At 48.9% G+C, this 16,947-nt stretch overlaps 6 protein-coding genes across 6 annotated transcripts; 2 read left to right on the forward strand and 4 right to left on the reverse strand.

Annotated features, from left to right (window-relative positions):
- Positions 1-46: 46 nt before the first annotated feature.
- DEU56DRAFT_970351 (cytochrome P450) lies at positions 47-2,366 on the reverse strand. Its single transcript, XM_041359426.1, has 13 exons — positions 2,121-2,366; positions 1,944-2,073; positions 1,704-1,892; positions 1,496-1,647; positions 1,329-1,444; positions 1,160-1,274; positions 1,091-1,104; positions 840-1,029; positions 736-792; positions 650-674; positions 468-593; positions 278-418; positions 47-217 (listed from the first exon to the last, which is right to left on the reverse strand). The coding sequence occupies exons 1-13, from the start codon at positions 2,305-2,307 to the stop codon at positions 142-144; spliced, it is 1,518 nt and encodes a 505-aa protein (XP_041213414.1). The 5' UTR covers positions 2,308-2,366; the 3' UTR covers positions 47-141.
- A 383-nt stretch (positions 2,367-2,749) lies between these two features.
- DEU56DRAFT_776113 (kinase-like domain-containing protein) lies at positions 2,750-5,409 on the reverse strand. The gene is made up of 7 exons (XM_041351686.1): positions 5,229-5,409; positions 5,116-5,173; positions 4,974-5,070; positions 4,829-4,926; positions 3,968-4,774; positions 3,382-3,904; positions 2,750-3,329 (listed from the first exon to the last, which is right to left on the reverse strand). Exons 1-7 carry the CDS (start codon positions 5,259-5,261, stop codon positions 3,185-3,187), a joined length of 1,761 nt encoding a protein of 586 aa, XP_041213415.1. The 5' UTR covers positions 5,262-5,409; the 3' UTR covers positions 2,750-3,184.
- Positions 5,410-5,460: 51 nt separating this feature from the next.
- Positions 5,461-8,174, forward strand: DEU56DRAFT_776118 (NCS1 nucleoside transporter family). The gene is made up of 14 exons (XM_041351687.1): positions 5,461-5,783; positions 5,842-5,854; positions 5,912-5,991; positions 6,059-6,248; positions 6,302-6,331; positions 6,392-6,467; positions 6,523-6,800; positions 6,856-6,878; positions 6,927-7,176; positions 7,221-7,300; positions 7,349-7,424; positions 7,485-7,565; positions 7,625-7,753; positions 7,804-8,174. The coding sequence occupies exons 1-14, from the start codon at positions 5,647-5,649 to the stop codon at positions 8,014-8,016; spliced, it is 1,656 nt and encodes a 551-aa protein (XP_041213416.1). The 5' UTR covers positions 5,461-5,646; the 3' UTR covers positions 8,017-8,174.
- Positions 8,175-8,720: 546 nt separating this feature from the next.
- Positions 8,721-10,721, reverse strand: DEU56DRAFT_776120 (uncharacterized protein). Its single transcript, XM_041351688.1, has 3 exons — positions 10,204-10,721; positions 9,407-10,149; positions 8,721-9,353 (listed from the first exon to the last, which is right to left on the reverse strand). Exons 1-3 carry the CDS (start codon positions 10,532-10,534, stop codon positions 9,033-9,035), a joined length of 1,395 nt encoding a protein of 464 aa, XP_041213417.1. The 5' UTR covers positions 10,535-10,721; the 3' UTR covers positions 8,721-9,032.
- An 82-nt stretch (positions 10,722-10,803) lies between these two features.
- On the reverse strand, positions 10,804-11,578 carry DEU56DRAFT_868809 (uncharacterized protein; the record flags this gene model as incomplete). Its single annotated transcript, XM_041355521.1, has 3 exons — positions 10,804-10,940; positions 10,983-11,443; positions 11,502-11,578. 3 exons carry the CDS (start codon positions 11,576-11,578, stop codon positions 10,804-10,806), a joined length of 675 nt encoding a protein of 224 aa, XP_041213418.1.
- A 2,206-nt stretch (positions 11,579-13,784) lies between these two features.
- DEU56DRAFT_868810 (uncharacterized protein) lies at positions 13,785-16,853 on the forward strand (the record flags this gene model as incomplete). Its single annotated transcript, XM_041355522.1, has 10 exons — positions 13,785-14,069; positions 14,208-14,360; positions 14,408-14,540; positions 14,566-14,729; positions 14,759-14,982; positions 15,034-15,407; positions 15,461-15,680; positions 15,820-16,064; positions 16,118-16,627; positions 16,714-16,853. 10 exons carry the CDS (start codon positions 13,785-13,787, stop codon positions 16,851-16,853), a joined length of 2,448 nt encoding a protein of 815 aa, XP_041213419.1.
- Between the last annotated feature and the right edge of the window lie 94 nt (positions 16,854-16,947).

Raw genomic sequence — 16,947 nt, forward strand, 5'->3', positions numbered from 1 at the left:
TTATTAGAAGTGTGTGTTGGACGAAAACTCGACAGCGAACGATTATTATTGATGTAATAGTAAATACAATGTGTTATTACAGACTTCATACTGAAAGTAAACTACCTCGTCTCGTACAGCAGGTCACGACCCCATTCAAGTTTAATCGCCCGAGCAGATTGCCTGCTCCCTGTCCGTCGATCGGAGGACAAAAGAACATTTAAACGGCATGGGTCGGCTACGAAATTAACAGTGGTAAGGATATCGAACTTCATTTATCAAACACACAGGAACGCACCAAACCACTCCAGATGTGAACTCTTCTTTCACTTCAATTTCTTTCCCTGCTTCATCCTTTGCCTTCGTAATCCGGAATGTTGCAAGGAGATGCACCACCGCACTCCATGTCGCAGCTTCGGCAACGAACCGCCCCGGACATCTATCTAGGTTGTAAGAAGAATGGTTCCTGAATAAGGTTATTCACTCACCCTCTCCTTCCAAAACCCCACATAGGTTTCGCCGCTATCGTGTCTGGCAAAAGCGTCCCGTCACTTTCAAAGTGCCTTTCTGGCTTGAAATCATCAGGATCTTCGTGTCCTTCTCTGGACATGTCCCTGAAGGGCGACTAAGTTACAAAGCATGAGACTCTCATCAAGAGATCGCCACAAACCATATATTAGGCATAATGAGAGAGCCTATAATGAGACACATACATTAGTAGGGATGCGATTATAGAGTACGAACCCGCCGACTAACCTTTTGGAATGAAATAGCCTCCGAAGACGTCATCTCTCGATGTTGCATGAGGAAGACCTGTAGGAACAATGAAAATGATACAGTTAATACATCGAGTCCCTCACCAAGGGGTGCAACGTTATGCCAACGAATTGTTTCCCGAAAAACTGCCTCCACGTACTCCAAAGATGGTCGGTCATAGAAATCTGGCAGTCTATTAACGCCAATGACAGAATCAATTTCTTGTTGAGCACGCCGCTGAGCTTCGGGATGCAAAACCATCGCCAGTATGAAGGAGCACAACGTAGAGGAGCTCTGTGCAATCCATCAGCTGATCTGTCCGCGGACTATGTGTAGCGTAATATAATGGACCTACTGTGTCAAATCCAGCTATAAACGTCCGCATGTTGGCTCGTTCCTATATCATAAAAGAAAGCGAGCTCACCAACAAAGACAGTCAAGGCAATTTCTTTCACCGCTTGTTCTGGAAAGGCCTCCTTGCCCTCATCCCGTTCACTCAAAAGATCTGAAACCATTGACTTTGGTGCCCTTCCGGCAGCCTTCAGCCCCCCTTGAGTATCCGCGTCCACGAGACTATTAGGTCATGCGCTCACCATATTCCTTTTTACGTATTCAAATGGTTCGTTCATGGACTCAAGTGCCAGCTTCCGCGTACGCTGCGCGACACGCTGGAATGTTGCACCCGGAAACCACGCTGGTAGTTGCGTAACTGCAACGAGGTAAGTAGCATCAGAAGCTCTATCTTAAATAAATTGCGTACGTATCGGAAATGCCGTGAGTATTGCACTCCTTTCTGGCGGAAGGCCAACAGTCAATAGCTCCGCAAGTTCGGCGACAGACACGATGGGAGGAGCATCCCAAGAGACTTTCTCGTGTCCGTAAGTTACCGACATGATAATCGAAGCTGTGTACCTGATCCCGTCTCAGTCATATAGTAGGCGTCAGGGGGCAAGGAATGACTAACTTACAGGAAAATGTGCTTCTCGAATGCCTCAGGAGAGTCAATGAGGTTAGACAACAACTGGCGAGCCTTATCTAAATAGAGATCTCGATAAGAATCTGCTGCATCAGAACGCAATGCCTGGTGAAACAATCGTCGATGAAGCCTAAGTCTATCCCCGTATGGAAGAAACGCGGTGATGAAATCTACGCCAAAACTAACAATTTATCACAATCAGAACGAATCATGAGGGGAAGTGCGACCTCACAGTTTGGGCACAGGACCTGCAGGACGGTCAGAGTATATCGCTGAGCGCTGATCAAGGAGTTGCCTTGCAATTTTCTCAGAGTTGATTATGACGACGGTCTGACCGATCAGACGACACGATACAATGGGACCTACTGGGAATGTGAGAGGGGCAAGTATTCGAAATCGCAGTACTAACCGTATCTCTTCTTCCATTCACTATATGTACGCCATGGATGCACCATGTCAATATCAAAAATGTTGCCAAGGAATGGAAGTGGTCGCGGTCCCGGCGGAAGGGGTAGCCCAGCTGACTTCCTTGACCAAGACCTGCGATACAGTAGCAACAAGACAGTTACAGCAAGGATATAAGGGAACGGAGACATCTGCACGCTGTGTACCTTTGAGTATGGTGCTGGGGCGTTGTTCAGGAGGCCAATTGTTGAATTTCGGAAGAAGAGCTTATTTGTACTCTCCTGATACAGCTGAGAATAGGATGGGAGTCCCATGCCATTTCATGATGAAACATCGTTGTACCGAACAAGCACGATACAGTGGCCAGATTGATATTTGATTGGTATTGATTTGCGACCTGCCATTTATTTTTATTGCTGCTTGAGCGTGTGTCAAACTTGGGCGTAACCTTAACATGATTGTAAGAAACGTTCCTCTCAACACACTAGACTGAGTTCGCACCTACCTAGCTGCATATCGTCAAGCACCCACAACAGGTGTCGCACACGTGCTGTATGTCTATTCAAATCAGATATATGGCGGACGCGGTCCCAGATCGGCATCAGGGACTGTATTATTACACATCATGAATGTCCGTAGCACCAGGGAGGCCCTGAATTGCGGCAGCATGCCTCGATTGGACGTATTCCTAAACAGATGAGAAGATGGTGGTTAAGAATCGACGCACATGATCTGCCATTGATATGGGTAAAGTTGTAAAGGACATCGTGTACTTATGTAGAGTCCTTGTGTTGGCACAATTGTCTAGTCGACGACGTCGCTGTCACTCGGCAAAATGATAACGACCAGAGCTCGAGTGCTATTTGCATTGTCGAATGCTGGGAATGGGAATACATTAATGTAGGTAAACAATACAAGGCAAGGATACCGAGTGACTCAGCAGTGACGTAGTATGATCTATCGTCCTATGAATGTAAGTTATGTGGCTTGATGGGAATCCAGAAAGGAGGCGACTAAGTGATGATTGCGACAGGCTCGTAAACACTAATCCGAGAACATGCAGGGTTCCTATCGCGTGATCGAATTAGGTAAGGACACTCTCTTCGCCTGGTTCTTTCCCTTTGACAAGGGTGACGATGTGTGCAGGGCTGGTTGGATTACGGAACGAACATTACAGTCACGAGGGGCAACTTCTCCGCATTTGACGTGAGCCCTGGAGTTATGTCATGGATGAGACCCGCTATCATCGTAGGTCAAGGACCTACCGCAGCCCACAATCGTCACATTCCAAAACAGGTTTCCAACCAATCCTCTTTGAGCATATATCACATCTCTGCACGAGTAGTCCGCTAGAGAAGATCAGCTCCAAGGGGTTCCATCCTCCGTCGGCATGACGTGTCGGGGATACTGATCCACTGGTACGCTTTGAGCCAGGTCTTAGTAAGGTAAAGCGATGAAGCATAGGGGGAGAGTCGATGGAGGAGTGGCCTTTCGTTGCTGTGGTGGAATACTGGATGGATGATTGAGCAGTCTGATAACTCTGCGCGGACAGAATGGAGTCACTGCCTGTCGGAGTATTACTATTGTCAGTCAAGGAGGCGCCTGGGGTAATGGGTTCTGCTGTTCCGTTTGGGTTGAGTGCAGGCCGAATAGTGAGAATGGAGGACAAAGATGTCGGGATGTCATCTGCAGTTGTGGGAACATGGGCCCGGATGACGGAGGTGCTGTATTCTGACAATGTGCTAGAGTTACTGACGAGAAGAGGTTGGGTGCTATCACCTGCGTGTCCTGGGCGTCAACAATCGAAGCACGTTATCAGAAGTCGTAGGAAGTCTATATCAATAATCTCACCGTTGGCAGCCGTGCTCCAATCGCTGTTTGGATACAGACTGATAGCCAGACCTTGCATGGTGTCCACGAGCTCTTCATCGCTGCTTTCTTCACCGCTGGACAAGGCCGCGAGAACGTCCTCTTTGGCGGAGGTCGTGCCATGCCTGATGTCCTTCCCGACACTAGCCCCAAAACTCGGGATGCGGGGAGCAGCACCCGGACGTCTGCCTCCTGTCATAAGTTTGATGCTCCCGACGTGCAAATCATCAGTGTCTGGACGTGACAAAACCTCCTTTTCAATCTCGCCTAGCCTGTCTAAAATGACGCGAGTGGTGGGGCGTGCCTTTGGATCCTCAGCAAGACAGTCGAACGCAAGAGCAAGGAACGCAGGTGGACAGCCGGGGCTAGCCAACCGGTGTACCTCCTCGGCGTCAATCCCAAAAGTTGGGCCGATACGTTTGAAATGGCGGTCGTCAGCTAACCTCCGAGCCGCGATCTCACAGAAGATGATACCGAGAGAGAAAATGTCGGTAGGTAAATCAAACTCTTCCCCGAGTAGAATTTCGGGTGACATGTAAGAGTCGGTCCCACAGAAGGTTAGACGTTTACTTTCCTCTTCGTTGCGGGCGGCAATCCGAGCGAAACCGAAGTCGGTGATCTTCAACCTGCCGTTTGTGGTGACCAGGAGATTTTCGCCTTTCAAATCGCGGTGTATGCACTTGCGTGCATGAAGGTATGCGAGAGCACGGGCAATATCTGTAGCAAAAGAAAGCCGGAGACGCCACGGAAAGGGTTTCGTCTTATCGAATATGTACATTCTGAGATTTCCTGAACAAACGGCATCAAGAGGAACAGGAGATAATGTTCCAAAACTGAACCCACCGTTCTCAATGTACTCTGATATTATGAAGATTCGTCCATCCGGGGGCGGGGCACGCGATAGGCCGAGGTAAAGTACAACATTTGGATGGCGAGCTTCTCTGACGCGACGTTTAATATCGATCTGTAACTAGTAGCGCACACTTACTTCATAAGTCTCCATTCCCTCTCAAAATATTTGGCAACGTTATAACTGTTGGATGGCAGGACTTCCTTGATCGCGACTTCAATGCCCAGGTATGATCCTACACGCCTGTTAGCTGGGAGGAGTATTTGATCGAACAAGATACCTTTAAAAACATTTCCAAAAGAGCCTGATCCTAGCTTCTTCCATTCCCCCTTGATGTCCTTTTGACAAGACCGGTGGGTGTGGTTTGAGGCTACTTATATGAGTAGCACGTACCTCGAAGGGTATAACGTCGAATGGGTCGGACATGAGTTGATCGGACCAAATCGACTGGTTCACAGCGGTTGAATGAAAGAGGTATGGTGACACTGAGAACTACGGTTTAGGAAGCAAGGCCTGCATCATATGCCAGGCTGACCGCGTTTGTGAGACTGAACGTGTCCCACGTGGTTCTCTGTGCAAACGTCATTTAGTCAGCTATCCATTTTGGGAATAGCAGTTTGAACAAGTTCGTTATCACAACTCGTTGGCCATGACAGCCTGAAAGCTGGCATCCCGATTGTCTGTGAACTTTTGAACTCTTATCTCAACATAAATAAGTGCAGAGGTCACTTGTTCACGCGTATAGCCTAGTATATAATGAAATGCACTGACTTTAAATTATGGACTTATCTCTTGTTCTAGGTTAACCATCATGATGGAAAGCGGAGGTTTAGTCAATTTCTTCAGGCCCTCCAATTGGGCTCTCGACCGTGAAGAAACGACTTTCGCGAACCATGGATGGAGCAACAAGGACATGGATCCGGTACCTCCTCGTTTGAGAACATGGACGTAAGTACGATAGTCGCACCGTCCAGCCGTTTTTTATAACCTCGATGATTATTCGTAGCACCTGGAATTATGTAGGACATCCCACCAAAGTTATCACCATACATTGCATTAATGGGCTTGTTTTCTAGATATCCTATTGGGTCTCTGATGCCACCAATCTTGCAGTTTGGGAGTTGGCTAGCTCCATGCTTGCAATCGGTTTATCTTGGTATGACTCCTCGAACCAGTCCTCCGCTCTGATAACACATTTCATCTGACGTCGCTTTAATTGATAGGCGTCAGGCTTTGCCATGTATTGCGGCTGCCTATGCGATTATCTCCGTCGTGATGGTTTTGACCGGCACAATAGGCGCTCGTCTACATATCGCCTTCCCTGTATTGAATCGATCGTCTTTCGGCTTCTGGTTCAGTTACTTCACCGTATTCAGTCGCGTCTTATTATCTATGTTCTGGTTCGGTATACAGGTAATGATTGTGGGAGTGCATTTTATGACATGGGTACTCATGCATGCATTTAGACATACAATGGGTCGCAATGCGTGTATCAGGTGCATTGAGTCGTACTCTACTAATCTTCTTTGGGCATATTGACACCCAATACCTTTCAGATGATCAAAGCCATTTGGCCGTCGATTGCAAGGATGCCTAATCAACTACCTGTCTCCGCAAATATTACCAGCTCTGGTACATCCTTTCCCCTGCTGCCCTTATGGTATGGTTATCTGACCAATTGTTTTAGGATTGTTATGTTACTTTCTCTATTGGCTCATCCAGTTACCGTTTCTTTTCGTGACTCCTCATAAAATCCGTTGGTTGTTCTTCGCAAAGGGTGTACTCACACCTATAGCATGGCTGGCAATGATCATATGGGCATTTGTAAGGGTCCCTGCCTCACAGGGATTGTTTTCCCAGCATGCAACTATCGAGGGCAACTACTTTTCATGGGCATGGCTCAGCGCGATGAACAGCGCCTTGGGAATCTATGCCAGTTTATCAGTCAATATTCCCGATTTTACTGTGCGTCAGATGAGTCTGTAAATGTGCTGCCACGATTGCTCACGAAAACCTGCAGCGCTACGCCAAGAATGAACAAGCGTATGAATTCCCGTCTGAGATCCACGATGTTGCTTAATGGCCTTTCAGTCAATACGTCCAACCGTTTATCATACCCATCGCATTTACGCTGTGCAGCTTCGTCGGAATTGCTGTGACTAGTGCTGGAATACAGCTCTATGGCGAGGTCCTGTGGGACCCTCTTCTGATAATCGATCGTTGGGACAACCGGGCCGCAGCCTTTTTCGCCTCCTTCGTATTCGCATTGACAACGATTGGTACCAACATCAGCGCCAATTCCCTCGGGGCGGGAAATGATATGACAGTTCTGTGTCCCAAGGTTAGCATCTATACTCTTCACAAACAATCGCTCATTTGGAACAGTATATCAACATCAGGCGCGGTCAGATATTGTGTGCGATTATTGGTGGCTGGGCTCTGTGCCCATGGGAGATTCTTGCTAAGTAAGTCTTCGTCATGTGTGCAGTTCATAGAGCCCTTAAATCCGATAGTGCTACGGGGTTCTTGAGTTTTATGGATGGATATACCATTTTCCTGGGCCCTTTTGCTGGTATCATGGTCACCGATGTGAGTGTAACTTAGAAGCACGCCCGCGCCTGATGGTTGATTAACCTTTGCACTACGCAGTTTTACCTGGTGCATAAAGGCCATGTTGACGTTCCTGCCATGTATGACCCTTCAGGACGATATCGCTACACCGCAGGATTTGTAAGCTTTGATACTACTTGCTATGTTCCGCCTCGTGATATATTTGTCCGCTTACATAGAACTGGCGCGCAGTCTTGGCGATGTTAGTAACAGTTGGGCCCACGCTTCCCGGCCTTATCAACTCGATCAACCCAGCTATCAAGATAGGGTATGCGACCCGTTTATTCGACATCGCATGGATGTATGGGGTACGGCACTCCTGATCTCCTTCACATGTCTTGCTCACACCTACTGCTAGTTTGTGGTTGCGTCCCTGGTTTATTACGTTACATCGTACTTGTTCCCTCCTCACGATACTTATGTCGATGGCCTAATCTCTGCGGACGACGTCATGCCCATGGACAAGCAATATGAAAATGACAGGAAATCTCCCACAGAAACAGTGCAGAGTGGTACCGACGGCGAGGATAAGAAGAGCGTAAACGTCGAGACCACTGAAGTACATGTGTAACATATGCATAGTACCTGCCTGGCACATGGTGTATCTTCACAGGCGTCATTTGACATTGATGTTTTTCCGTGGAAAGCCAATATTCTCCGTGACAGCGCAACCTGAAATCCCACAATGTGGAGTTTCGAGGTCTGCAATTTTATAATCATGAACATGGCATCATATCATATATCTGAATAGATTGACTGGTACGACCACTCGCTCCGTCACCTAAAGTGATTGATGATTATTACTATGAGACGCGAGCGCCTATAGTTTGTGAAACTGGGCACTCACGATGTTTTTGCAATGCATTGATGAAACCTGTGACATGATTGGCTTCTGAGTCGGCTGTCGTTCCCTTGAATCGTCAACATGTTTGTTTTGATAGCAGAGAGTGAAGCGGTAAGAGATTTGAAGGCCCGTGATTAGGGGCACTTCACCGGGTTCTCCTCGTGGCTGGAAATATTCTGCCAGTGTGCATTGCGAGGAAACTTCGAACAGTGTTAAGGGAGTACGAGCCAATTAGAACTTGAACAAGACGCACCCGTGCACGGTACAGTACGGCACACAAAGTTGATTGGTGCCTCCCAGCTCCCTCTTAATACTTATGCTCTCCCCTCCCACTCGTGACACTCTTTCGGAAGTTCTGAACTCATTCGTGTATGCAAAATATGTTATATAGTACTCCTTACAAGCATCCAGGATGGGTCTGCCCGCCCGCCCGCACAATGTCTCCCAGGTGCACCGCAGAAGAATCGGATGAGGCGTTGTGTCACTTCCGTCGAGTCTTTCTTCATCAGACGAGTGACACCCATCAATCCGGTGGACCAGCTCATGCTCAGCCATCTTCGCAACTACAGGCTGCGGCCCGTATCCATATCACTCACCGCACCTCTTATCACCTGTTTGTTGTGCATCCCCTGAGTACACCAATGTATAGCTATTGCTGAGCCAATGCTGAGCCGAATCTAGCCCTCGATCATGGTACATTTGTGGAGAAAATGGTCGCCATCCAATTCAATTGCCTCAGCATGCTACCCTTTACGGTTCCCCATAGACAGTGTCACTCCAGAAGCAGGTCCGCCCCTCCCTCTGCGTACTACCAATGCCTCTTGCGGTCTCTTTGCCTCGAAATCCCACGTGGCGAACATTTGTGCGTCGGGTAATGTGAACGTTGGAGGTTCGTTGCTGCGTCCGTTAGTTGTGCTCTCGTCTTTTGCTTTCGTGGCAGTAGGCGCCCCTGATGCTGAAGAGTTCCACGGGGCGCTGATACCAGTGCCGTAATAGAGTTTCTGGTTGCCCCGTTGTAATACAGGTGGATGTGCGAGACGCGTGGTGCGTGCGAGCACTGAGGGCTATGGTAGCACCATGGTGAGATATGAAACGGATGTGCGAAAGTATGACATACAGGTAAGATCTGACGCGCAAGGTCTGGCAGACGCGAAGATTGCTGAGACACCAGAAAAACGGGTTTGTCTGAGGAAAAGACTGGGCGAGGTGGCGCAGAGGGGAATATGGGTTTATTATTTGATTCTTTGTCGTCTTTCCCTGCGCGTATGTCGTCCAGAGTCGACTGTGCGATTGGGTAAGAAGGGCCGATGAGTGCGACACGAGGTGGGCAGGGTGCAATATTGGCGTATAGCGTATCTGGAGGGTTCCACCGCGGGTTGTTTTGTACTTGGGAAAGGAGAGTCGTCGCAACTTTGTGTTTTAAGGGGTTTGGTGGGCCGGGAGGGGGGACGGGGTGCGTGAGGATGTGGTGGTATGCTTGGAGGAGCGCTTGTTCTGTTTGGGGGGTTGGAAGGTGAGGTGGCTGTTTTCGGGAGAGGGCGCTGGCTGGTGGGCGCGAGGGGAGGTGCCACTCTGGGGTGGAAGCTAAGACTGACTCTGAGTAGTTGACCTGTGTTACGTAGTCGGAAACGGTGTTGGAGGTTATGTGCTGTGGGATGAGTGAAGGCGGTTTTTCTAGCTTCACGGGGTGAGGCGTGGGCGCGGGCGATGCGCTTCGCGGTCGTGATGTATCATCTGGGAGAGGTGGGAGGAAATCTGGAGTAGTTGAGCGGTCGAATAAATCGTCAAAGTCGTCGCCTGACAAAGGTTGCGGGTCGATAAGAGGTATCGAGTTATCTTCGTGGCCGTCCTCGAGATAACCTGTGAACATGAGTGGGTTAACCTAATGGTAAAGAGGATTATTTGAAAAGTTACCTCTGAATTCTAAGAGATCGTCGAGTCTCCTGGCACTACTGCTCGCATACCTTCCAAGATCCTTTCCTTCAGAGACGCAATACTCGTCTAACTCTTCCAGGTTCACACCGAGATCTCCTAATGAGCTCAACACGTCCCATACTGATATTCGTGAGCGTCCTGAAAGTTCGGCGTAGCTACCACAGACAGAAGAGAGGAGAATAAGATAGCGAGAAACGAGGCTGGCAAGAACCACAGAAGCCTGTGACGATGACCTTGAAAAATTGTGAGCATGTAGAATCTTTAGGATGACCGAGTCGAGGATGGTTGCCGCTGCAGCTTGAGATGCCATGTCCGTGCTTGATCAAGCTTAAGGGGTGGTTGCTAGTATCATCAAAGAATCATATGTAGTTGTGTTTGATGTTCGGCAGTGGCTGTGCACTACCGTAATGTCCAGCTGCATGAAACTTGATGAGACCACTCAGCACACAGACCCACACTTCTCAGGCCTCAGGTTCGACGCCTCGATGTATCGTAAGGTCAGCCCTGTTCGAACTTCGTGCATCCGATTAGCAGGACGGAAAGACCTAGCAAATATACAGTAGCATACGTGCAAGTCTTCTAAGCCAATTTACACTCTTTCTCAACATCTGCAAGGACTTGAGCCCATTTCCCCCCATTCCAAGAACTGATCCTAGCCCACTCATCCTCCTTCAACACTCGTTTGAATGTCAGCAGCCAACAAGCGACGATGATGTCTGCATATGAAAAAGTGTCGCCCATAATCTACTTCCCGTCACTCTTCTGGTACCAATCATACGCAGTATTGTGCCCCTTCTCTAGTAGCTCCCAATCCGCATCGCGCGTCGCATCCCAAGGCAGTGGGATATCCACCGAACGAGCTCCCATGAAGAACTTCGCACTGGCGGGACTTAATATTTCCGTGCAGCGCGCGAGGATGAACTTAATGGCAGGTCGAATGAGGCTCGGATAGGCAGAATCGAACGTGCGTATCTGGGGTTCTGAGTTACTTGGGAAGATAGGCTTCTCGGGATATGTCTTTTCGAGGTAGGAGGCAATTTCGAGGGAGTCGGTGATGAGGGCGCCAGTGTTGGGGTCGCTGAGAACGGGGACGGTGTAGATGTCCGAGCCGTTTCTGCGTTTGTTTGGCTTTGCACCGATGGCCTTCATAGCGATGGGGATGTCTGAGTATTCGACCCAGAGGGTCACGAACGGAATATCCTTGTAGCTCAAAACGAACCTGGGGCGCAGTTTTGGTCAGATACCAAAGCTTGGTATACATAGCATGAATTACTGACCTCGGCTTCGCGGGGTTGGTTGACCAATTATTGCCTGGTAGATCAGAGAGGATATCATACAGGACAAGCGGCAGCATCGTGGAGTATTGGGAGATGGAGTTTAAAGTGCTGTGGCCAACCTTTAAACCCTTTCGCAAGGCTGAGATTCATTCGTAATCGCATCTGAGCTTGATCAGCGCACCATCAATGTCCCTGAACACCGCTACCAGGTATCGGAACTCGTCGACTCCTCGATGCATATAGTACTAGTACACTAGGGCTCAGTGAGAAATCCGGATGTTACTAACATCGGCTATTAACCGGTTAATAACTCTGGTGTTTCTAACTAGTACCCACTGCTGCGACTTGTTGCAACTGCCGTGATCACTTAATCAAAGTGTGATACAGGCCGTGTGGCTGACGGGTGCGAGATCGAGTGATGCGACAATGTGGGATGCTCCGGTGGCTGCAAGATGGCACGGCAGCATGAGAGGGTGGGGAGGTAGAATTCGATGTGAGACGGCAGTGGGTGCGAGACGGTGACAGTGGTGAGATGGTGGCGGGTGCGAGACAGCGACAGTAGTGGATGGTGCGAGACAGTGGTGGTAGTGCAGCATTACTAGAGGGTGCAAGAGGAAGTAAATGTGTAGTTGGGAATGTGAGAGGATAGAGGAGGTGTCGAGAAAGGTATGGGGAGGTGCAGGGAGGCTGGTATAGGGCGTTGAATGGCGAAACAAACTCTTTGAGGGCCAAAAAGGTGCGACTCGCGAGGGAGCCAGTGGGAGGGAGTCCAGAGCTGGCAGGTGAGAGCAGCGAGCAGAGAAATAGTTTGGATCTACAGTGAATTTTCAAGTAGGAAGTCAGTAATCACACAGATTGATATTGATCACCAAAATTCAGGTGTGCTAAAGCACACTTAGGCTGTTGAATATGTGATGACATGATGAACCTCGCATTAAGATGGCATTGCGAGTTCAAAACGAAGATCATTGGCATTAACATTGCAGCCTCGCCAGTACAGTAGGCCAAACTAAAAAGAAAGATAAAACATGTCAGAACACTTGAAACTCGGTGTGTTAGCTTAAGAAACAGACAACTGAACGCCTGACAGTGGCACATGTCACACGTGAAGATATCACCTGGGTAGCCCAATTAGGAAGCCTTACTAGGCTGAACGATAACGTGCCTCGTCAACTATAATTAGGCTAGGATGTAGTAATATCCAGACACCAGTATTAAACCGTGCCCCAAATCACCTTGTACCTCTACCACCACCAAAGCCTAGTACTAATGTTTAAGTAAGCTGGCGCCCCGCCCCAGGAACGTATACCGCCGCCGCGCTCAATCCGGCACTTCCCGCAATGCGCCTATTTTCGTCATAGAGGTTGATTTGTCGGGTTCCCACGACCTTTCCCTTATCCCGACCACATAGCAGGCTGCTCACTGCAGGCAATCGCTGCCGCCTCTATAGCCTGGCCACTGCCCTCTACAACATCTGCCCAAGGCCACCACTGCCCTCTACAACATCTGCCTCATCTGCCTCACCCAAAATCCCAGCACCGCAGTCGTCTCTGCGCCCCCAGCACGTTGCTTGCAGCATTCTGCCTCCCATCCCACTCTACAACACCTGTCCCAGCACGCTGCTTGCACCAACCTGCCTCCCACCTTGTTATCCTTGCCCACCACCGCCCTCTACAACCCCTGCCCAAGTGGTCTGTGCACCCACCAACGCTCTAGTCTCGGCTACTCACCTACGCCCACAGAGTCATCACTTAGGGATCGCACTATTCAGATATTCACCCACCAACGCTCTAGTCTCGGCTACTCACCTACGCCCACAGAGTCATCACTTAGGGATCGCACTATTCAGATATTCACCCACCAACGCTCTGCTCTCAGCTACTCACCTACGCCCACAGAGTCATCACTTGGGGATTGCACTATTCAAATATCACTCTTGCTCCTCATGTCTCGTGGAGGAGGGTATCATAAGCTCAAGGGCCTCTCAAACTCGGTCATCACACACAAATTTCGAGGGAGACAGCGCCAATCGCGTATTCTGACAGCTGGCCGGCAGCTTCAACGCAGGGAAGTTACAGATGCAAGCCGTCAGGCTCAAATTCAAGGTATTTCTTTGCTTTATAGTTTTTATCGCCTGTAACTCTAACCCCCACGTCCCACTCATGTCAGAGATGTCCAATGAGGATCGCCATATGGTGGAGGATATGATGGCTGACTGCGGCATGGATATTGAGACCCTGCCACTCACGGCACCTCCTGGAGACGAAGGGATGGAATTCAGTCATGCAGGTGGAGAGTATGAAGCATTCGAAGGACTTGCTGAGCAGATCGCAGATATCAGTGGCTAGCACGTATGGTTTTTATCTCTATATTCTCTCACTCATACCATATACTAGTCGCTATGTTGACCTCCGCACTCGACAGGACCGCACAGAAAATCAAACCGATCAATGGGACCTTCAGCTAGACCAGCTTGTCGATGCTTACCTCGACTACCGTTCTCGCGACTCTGGTGACGGGATGCCGACATTCAAAGATCCGGAACCACCTTTATGCGATTCTCCTAGTGTTTCATTGACTAACATTGAACTTGTTGATATATTTAGTACGTACAATTTTTTTTTTACTTCTACATACCCTAACTCATTTGCAGCACGAAGCCACAGTTCACCTCAATCACGGCTCTCACACAAATACCCCAATGAGACATTGATCTATCATGGCTACATCGGGTGCTCACCAATTTATCCAACAGTTGCCATATCACTGCGCACTCTTGCAGCCTACCGTCAAATACATCGAACTTGCCCTCGGTTCAGTGTCCAAGCCCAAGTCAAGAGTCTCTGTTTCCTGCATGACGTACGTATAAATCGCATCTTATGACTTCGCTAATGATGCTGTCATAGTCTCCCTATCGACCATACCTTTGCGTGCAATTTTCAGCCGCTTACGATATTTATCTGGAAATCATCCACCGTGTGAATCAGCGCCTTCGCAAGGCGCTGAAACATGACACACCGCATTGGCGCATGCTTCTACGTGCTGGAGGACGAGCCTGCTCTAGAATTCGATTGGCTGGTGTCTATAGATGGCAACAATAGTCTGAAACGGTGGGACTCCGCGATCTACGGCTCAACCAGGCGTACAGATTCTCGTAAGGCACGGTCGGACTACTGGCTTGACACTTGTGATGTAGACAGGTTCAAAGATGAAGTCAGAACACGACAGGTAAGACGTCTCTCTGTGCACAACTGTAGTCTGATTATGCTATGCAGAGGGATTCAGACGATGACAACTGGACAGATGAAACCACCGCAAACGAAGGTGCTGGGACATTCACGTGCGTCAACCGGTGGCGTAATGCCGGACCAGACACTCGCAAAAAAATGTTCTCCGTATTCGATGAATCAGGTATTTTCATCGCAGCGTGTCGTCATCGATTCGTTGTTCTGGCATGCGACATGGTCCGGAGTGGGGAATTGTTAGGTTATTTTTCCCTCATCTTTATCGTTGCTGAGCTATAATTCTACAGGGCTAAATATCCGCTTGCTATTATTGAGAAGCTCCTCGCAGTGTATGGGAAGAATGGCGGCTGTGCCTATGACATCGGATGCGCCTTTTCGAAGACTTTAACTAACAGTTCCCTGGGAACGCAAGCACGCGAGTTAGATTTTCGGCTCATGGTAGGCGCCTTTCACGGACACGCCCATAACCGCAAATGCCAGCTAGACTGGCATCCCATGTACATTCCGGGAATTGGACACACTGAGGGCGAAGGTTGTGAACATGTATTCTCGTCATCAAATGAGCTTGCTCGCAGTACAAGACATGCGACCCCATTCCACCGGCGCCAGACAATCGAGGAGCACTTCTCGTTCTGGGACGCTGACAAATATGCCGCGCTCAGTGCGTAATTTTTTTTTTCAAGTCCATCAATTATGCAACTAATGAACGATCAGGCACGTTTCTTTGGAATCATTATCGAGAGGGATTAAAATCGATTCAGACGCTCACCGCCGAGCTCACAGCCATCAAGGCCGAGTTATTTCTTACTGATGAAGATTTCCCGCGATTTCTTGATGAAGAACGTAATTACCTTGACAGATTGAAGCTGCCACCAATTTGGGATCAACTCTGCATACGCTACGTTGAGGTTTTGGACGAACTTGCCGAACGGCGGTGAGTAAAGTTTACATACCGTAATCGAGCCTATCTCTGATATGTCTGATCATTCTAGTGCTGATTGGGATGTAGCTCGCGAAGTTGGCAACAACGCCCTTACTAATATCCCCACTGGAGGCTTAACGCAGATCAACAGTGCCCTCGCACAAGCTCGTATTCGAGTTGACTCTTCATACATTAAGCTACAGAACGCCGAGGGACTTGTCGCGCATATAGAGGCTCAGTTGGCCGTGGACCAGCGGTGGGAGATTGGTGGACTGGAGTACCAACGTTTCAAGGAAGAAGCGAGCATGGGAAAGTATCGCACCGCCTTAGATGAGCTAGAGCGCCTCGTTGTGATGAGGCTGTTCGAGCTCTCGAAACTGTCATTATCAGGAACCGGTAAGCTCGTTTATGTCAAAATACGCACACTGATGAATTTATTTATTTTGTAGGGTACAAGCTACGGCAGCAGATTGGCAAAGCTCTACAACGTCGTTCAGAAGCTATTCGCAATGCCATTATTCGCTACAACACTCAAGCCGCCGGACTCAACCCACCGCGTCCGAATATTTCTTGGAAAGATATTGCTGATTATGGCTTTCTAGGCGAATTTGATCTTCTGCGTCATTCTCGCGATGACATTCGAAGCAGTGATTGGTCGAAGCCGGGTCATCGAGAGGCCACCACGAAATACTTCAAGCTTCATCGAGCTCGCGAAGAAATCACTCGTTTAAACGTTGAAGTTCGGCGCCTGCGCACCGCCATCCATGATGAAGAGCTTGGGGTGTCTGACGTCATGCAGGAACTTCTCGTTTCAGACCCTCACCTGGCCTGCGAGCTACAGCGCCAATATCGTTCGCGCCTGGCTATCAATGCAGTGCATTGTTACCGGTTGAGTCGCATTGAGAAACTCGCAGGTTTTTCGGGAGCCAAAGGTGTTGGCGTCCGCCTTCAGCGCGCTGGTGAATCTACTCGTGATGCTGATCAAGTTGGCCATCGTGGTATGTGTTGTTTGAGTACATAGATCTCATACTAATCTATCTCACAGGACAACCGCTGGGGAATATTGCGAGTTTCCAGGTCAATTCTGAATCCCTCGAGAACACTGACCTTGACGCCATTGATCAAGAAGAACAAGATGCATTGACGGAAGAGATGGCTGATTATTTACAATTGATTGTTGACTGACTTGGGCACCACCTACTCGACATTGACTTGAGCACCAGTTACTTACCTCTTAGTTCATTAGTTCTGTATGTCTAGTTGTGATATAAACACTGTT

Source organism: Suillus clintonianus (genome assembly GCF_016758775.1).
Source record: "Suillus clintonianus strain FC179 chromosome Unknown DEU56scaffold_7, whole genome shotgun sequence".
Taxonomy (NCBI): domain Eukaryota; kingdom Fungi; phylum Basidiomycota; class Agaricomycetes; order Boletales; family Suillaceae; genus Suillus; species Suillus clintonianus.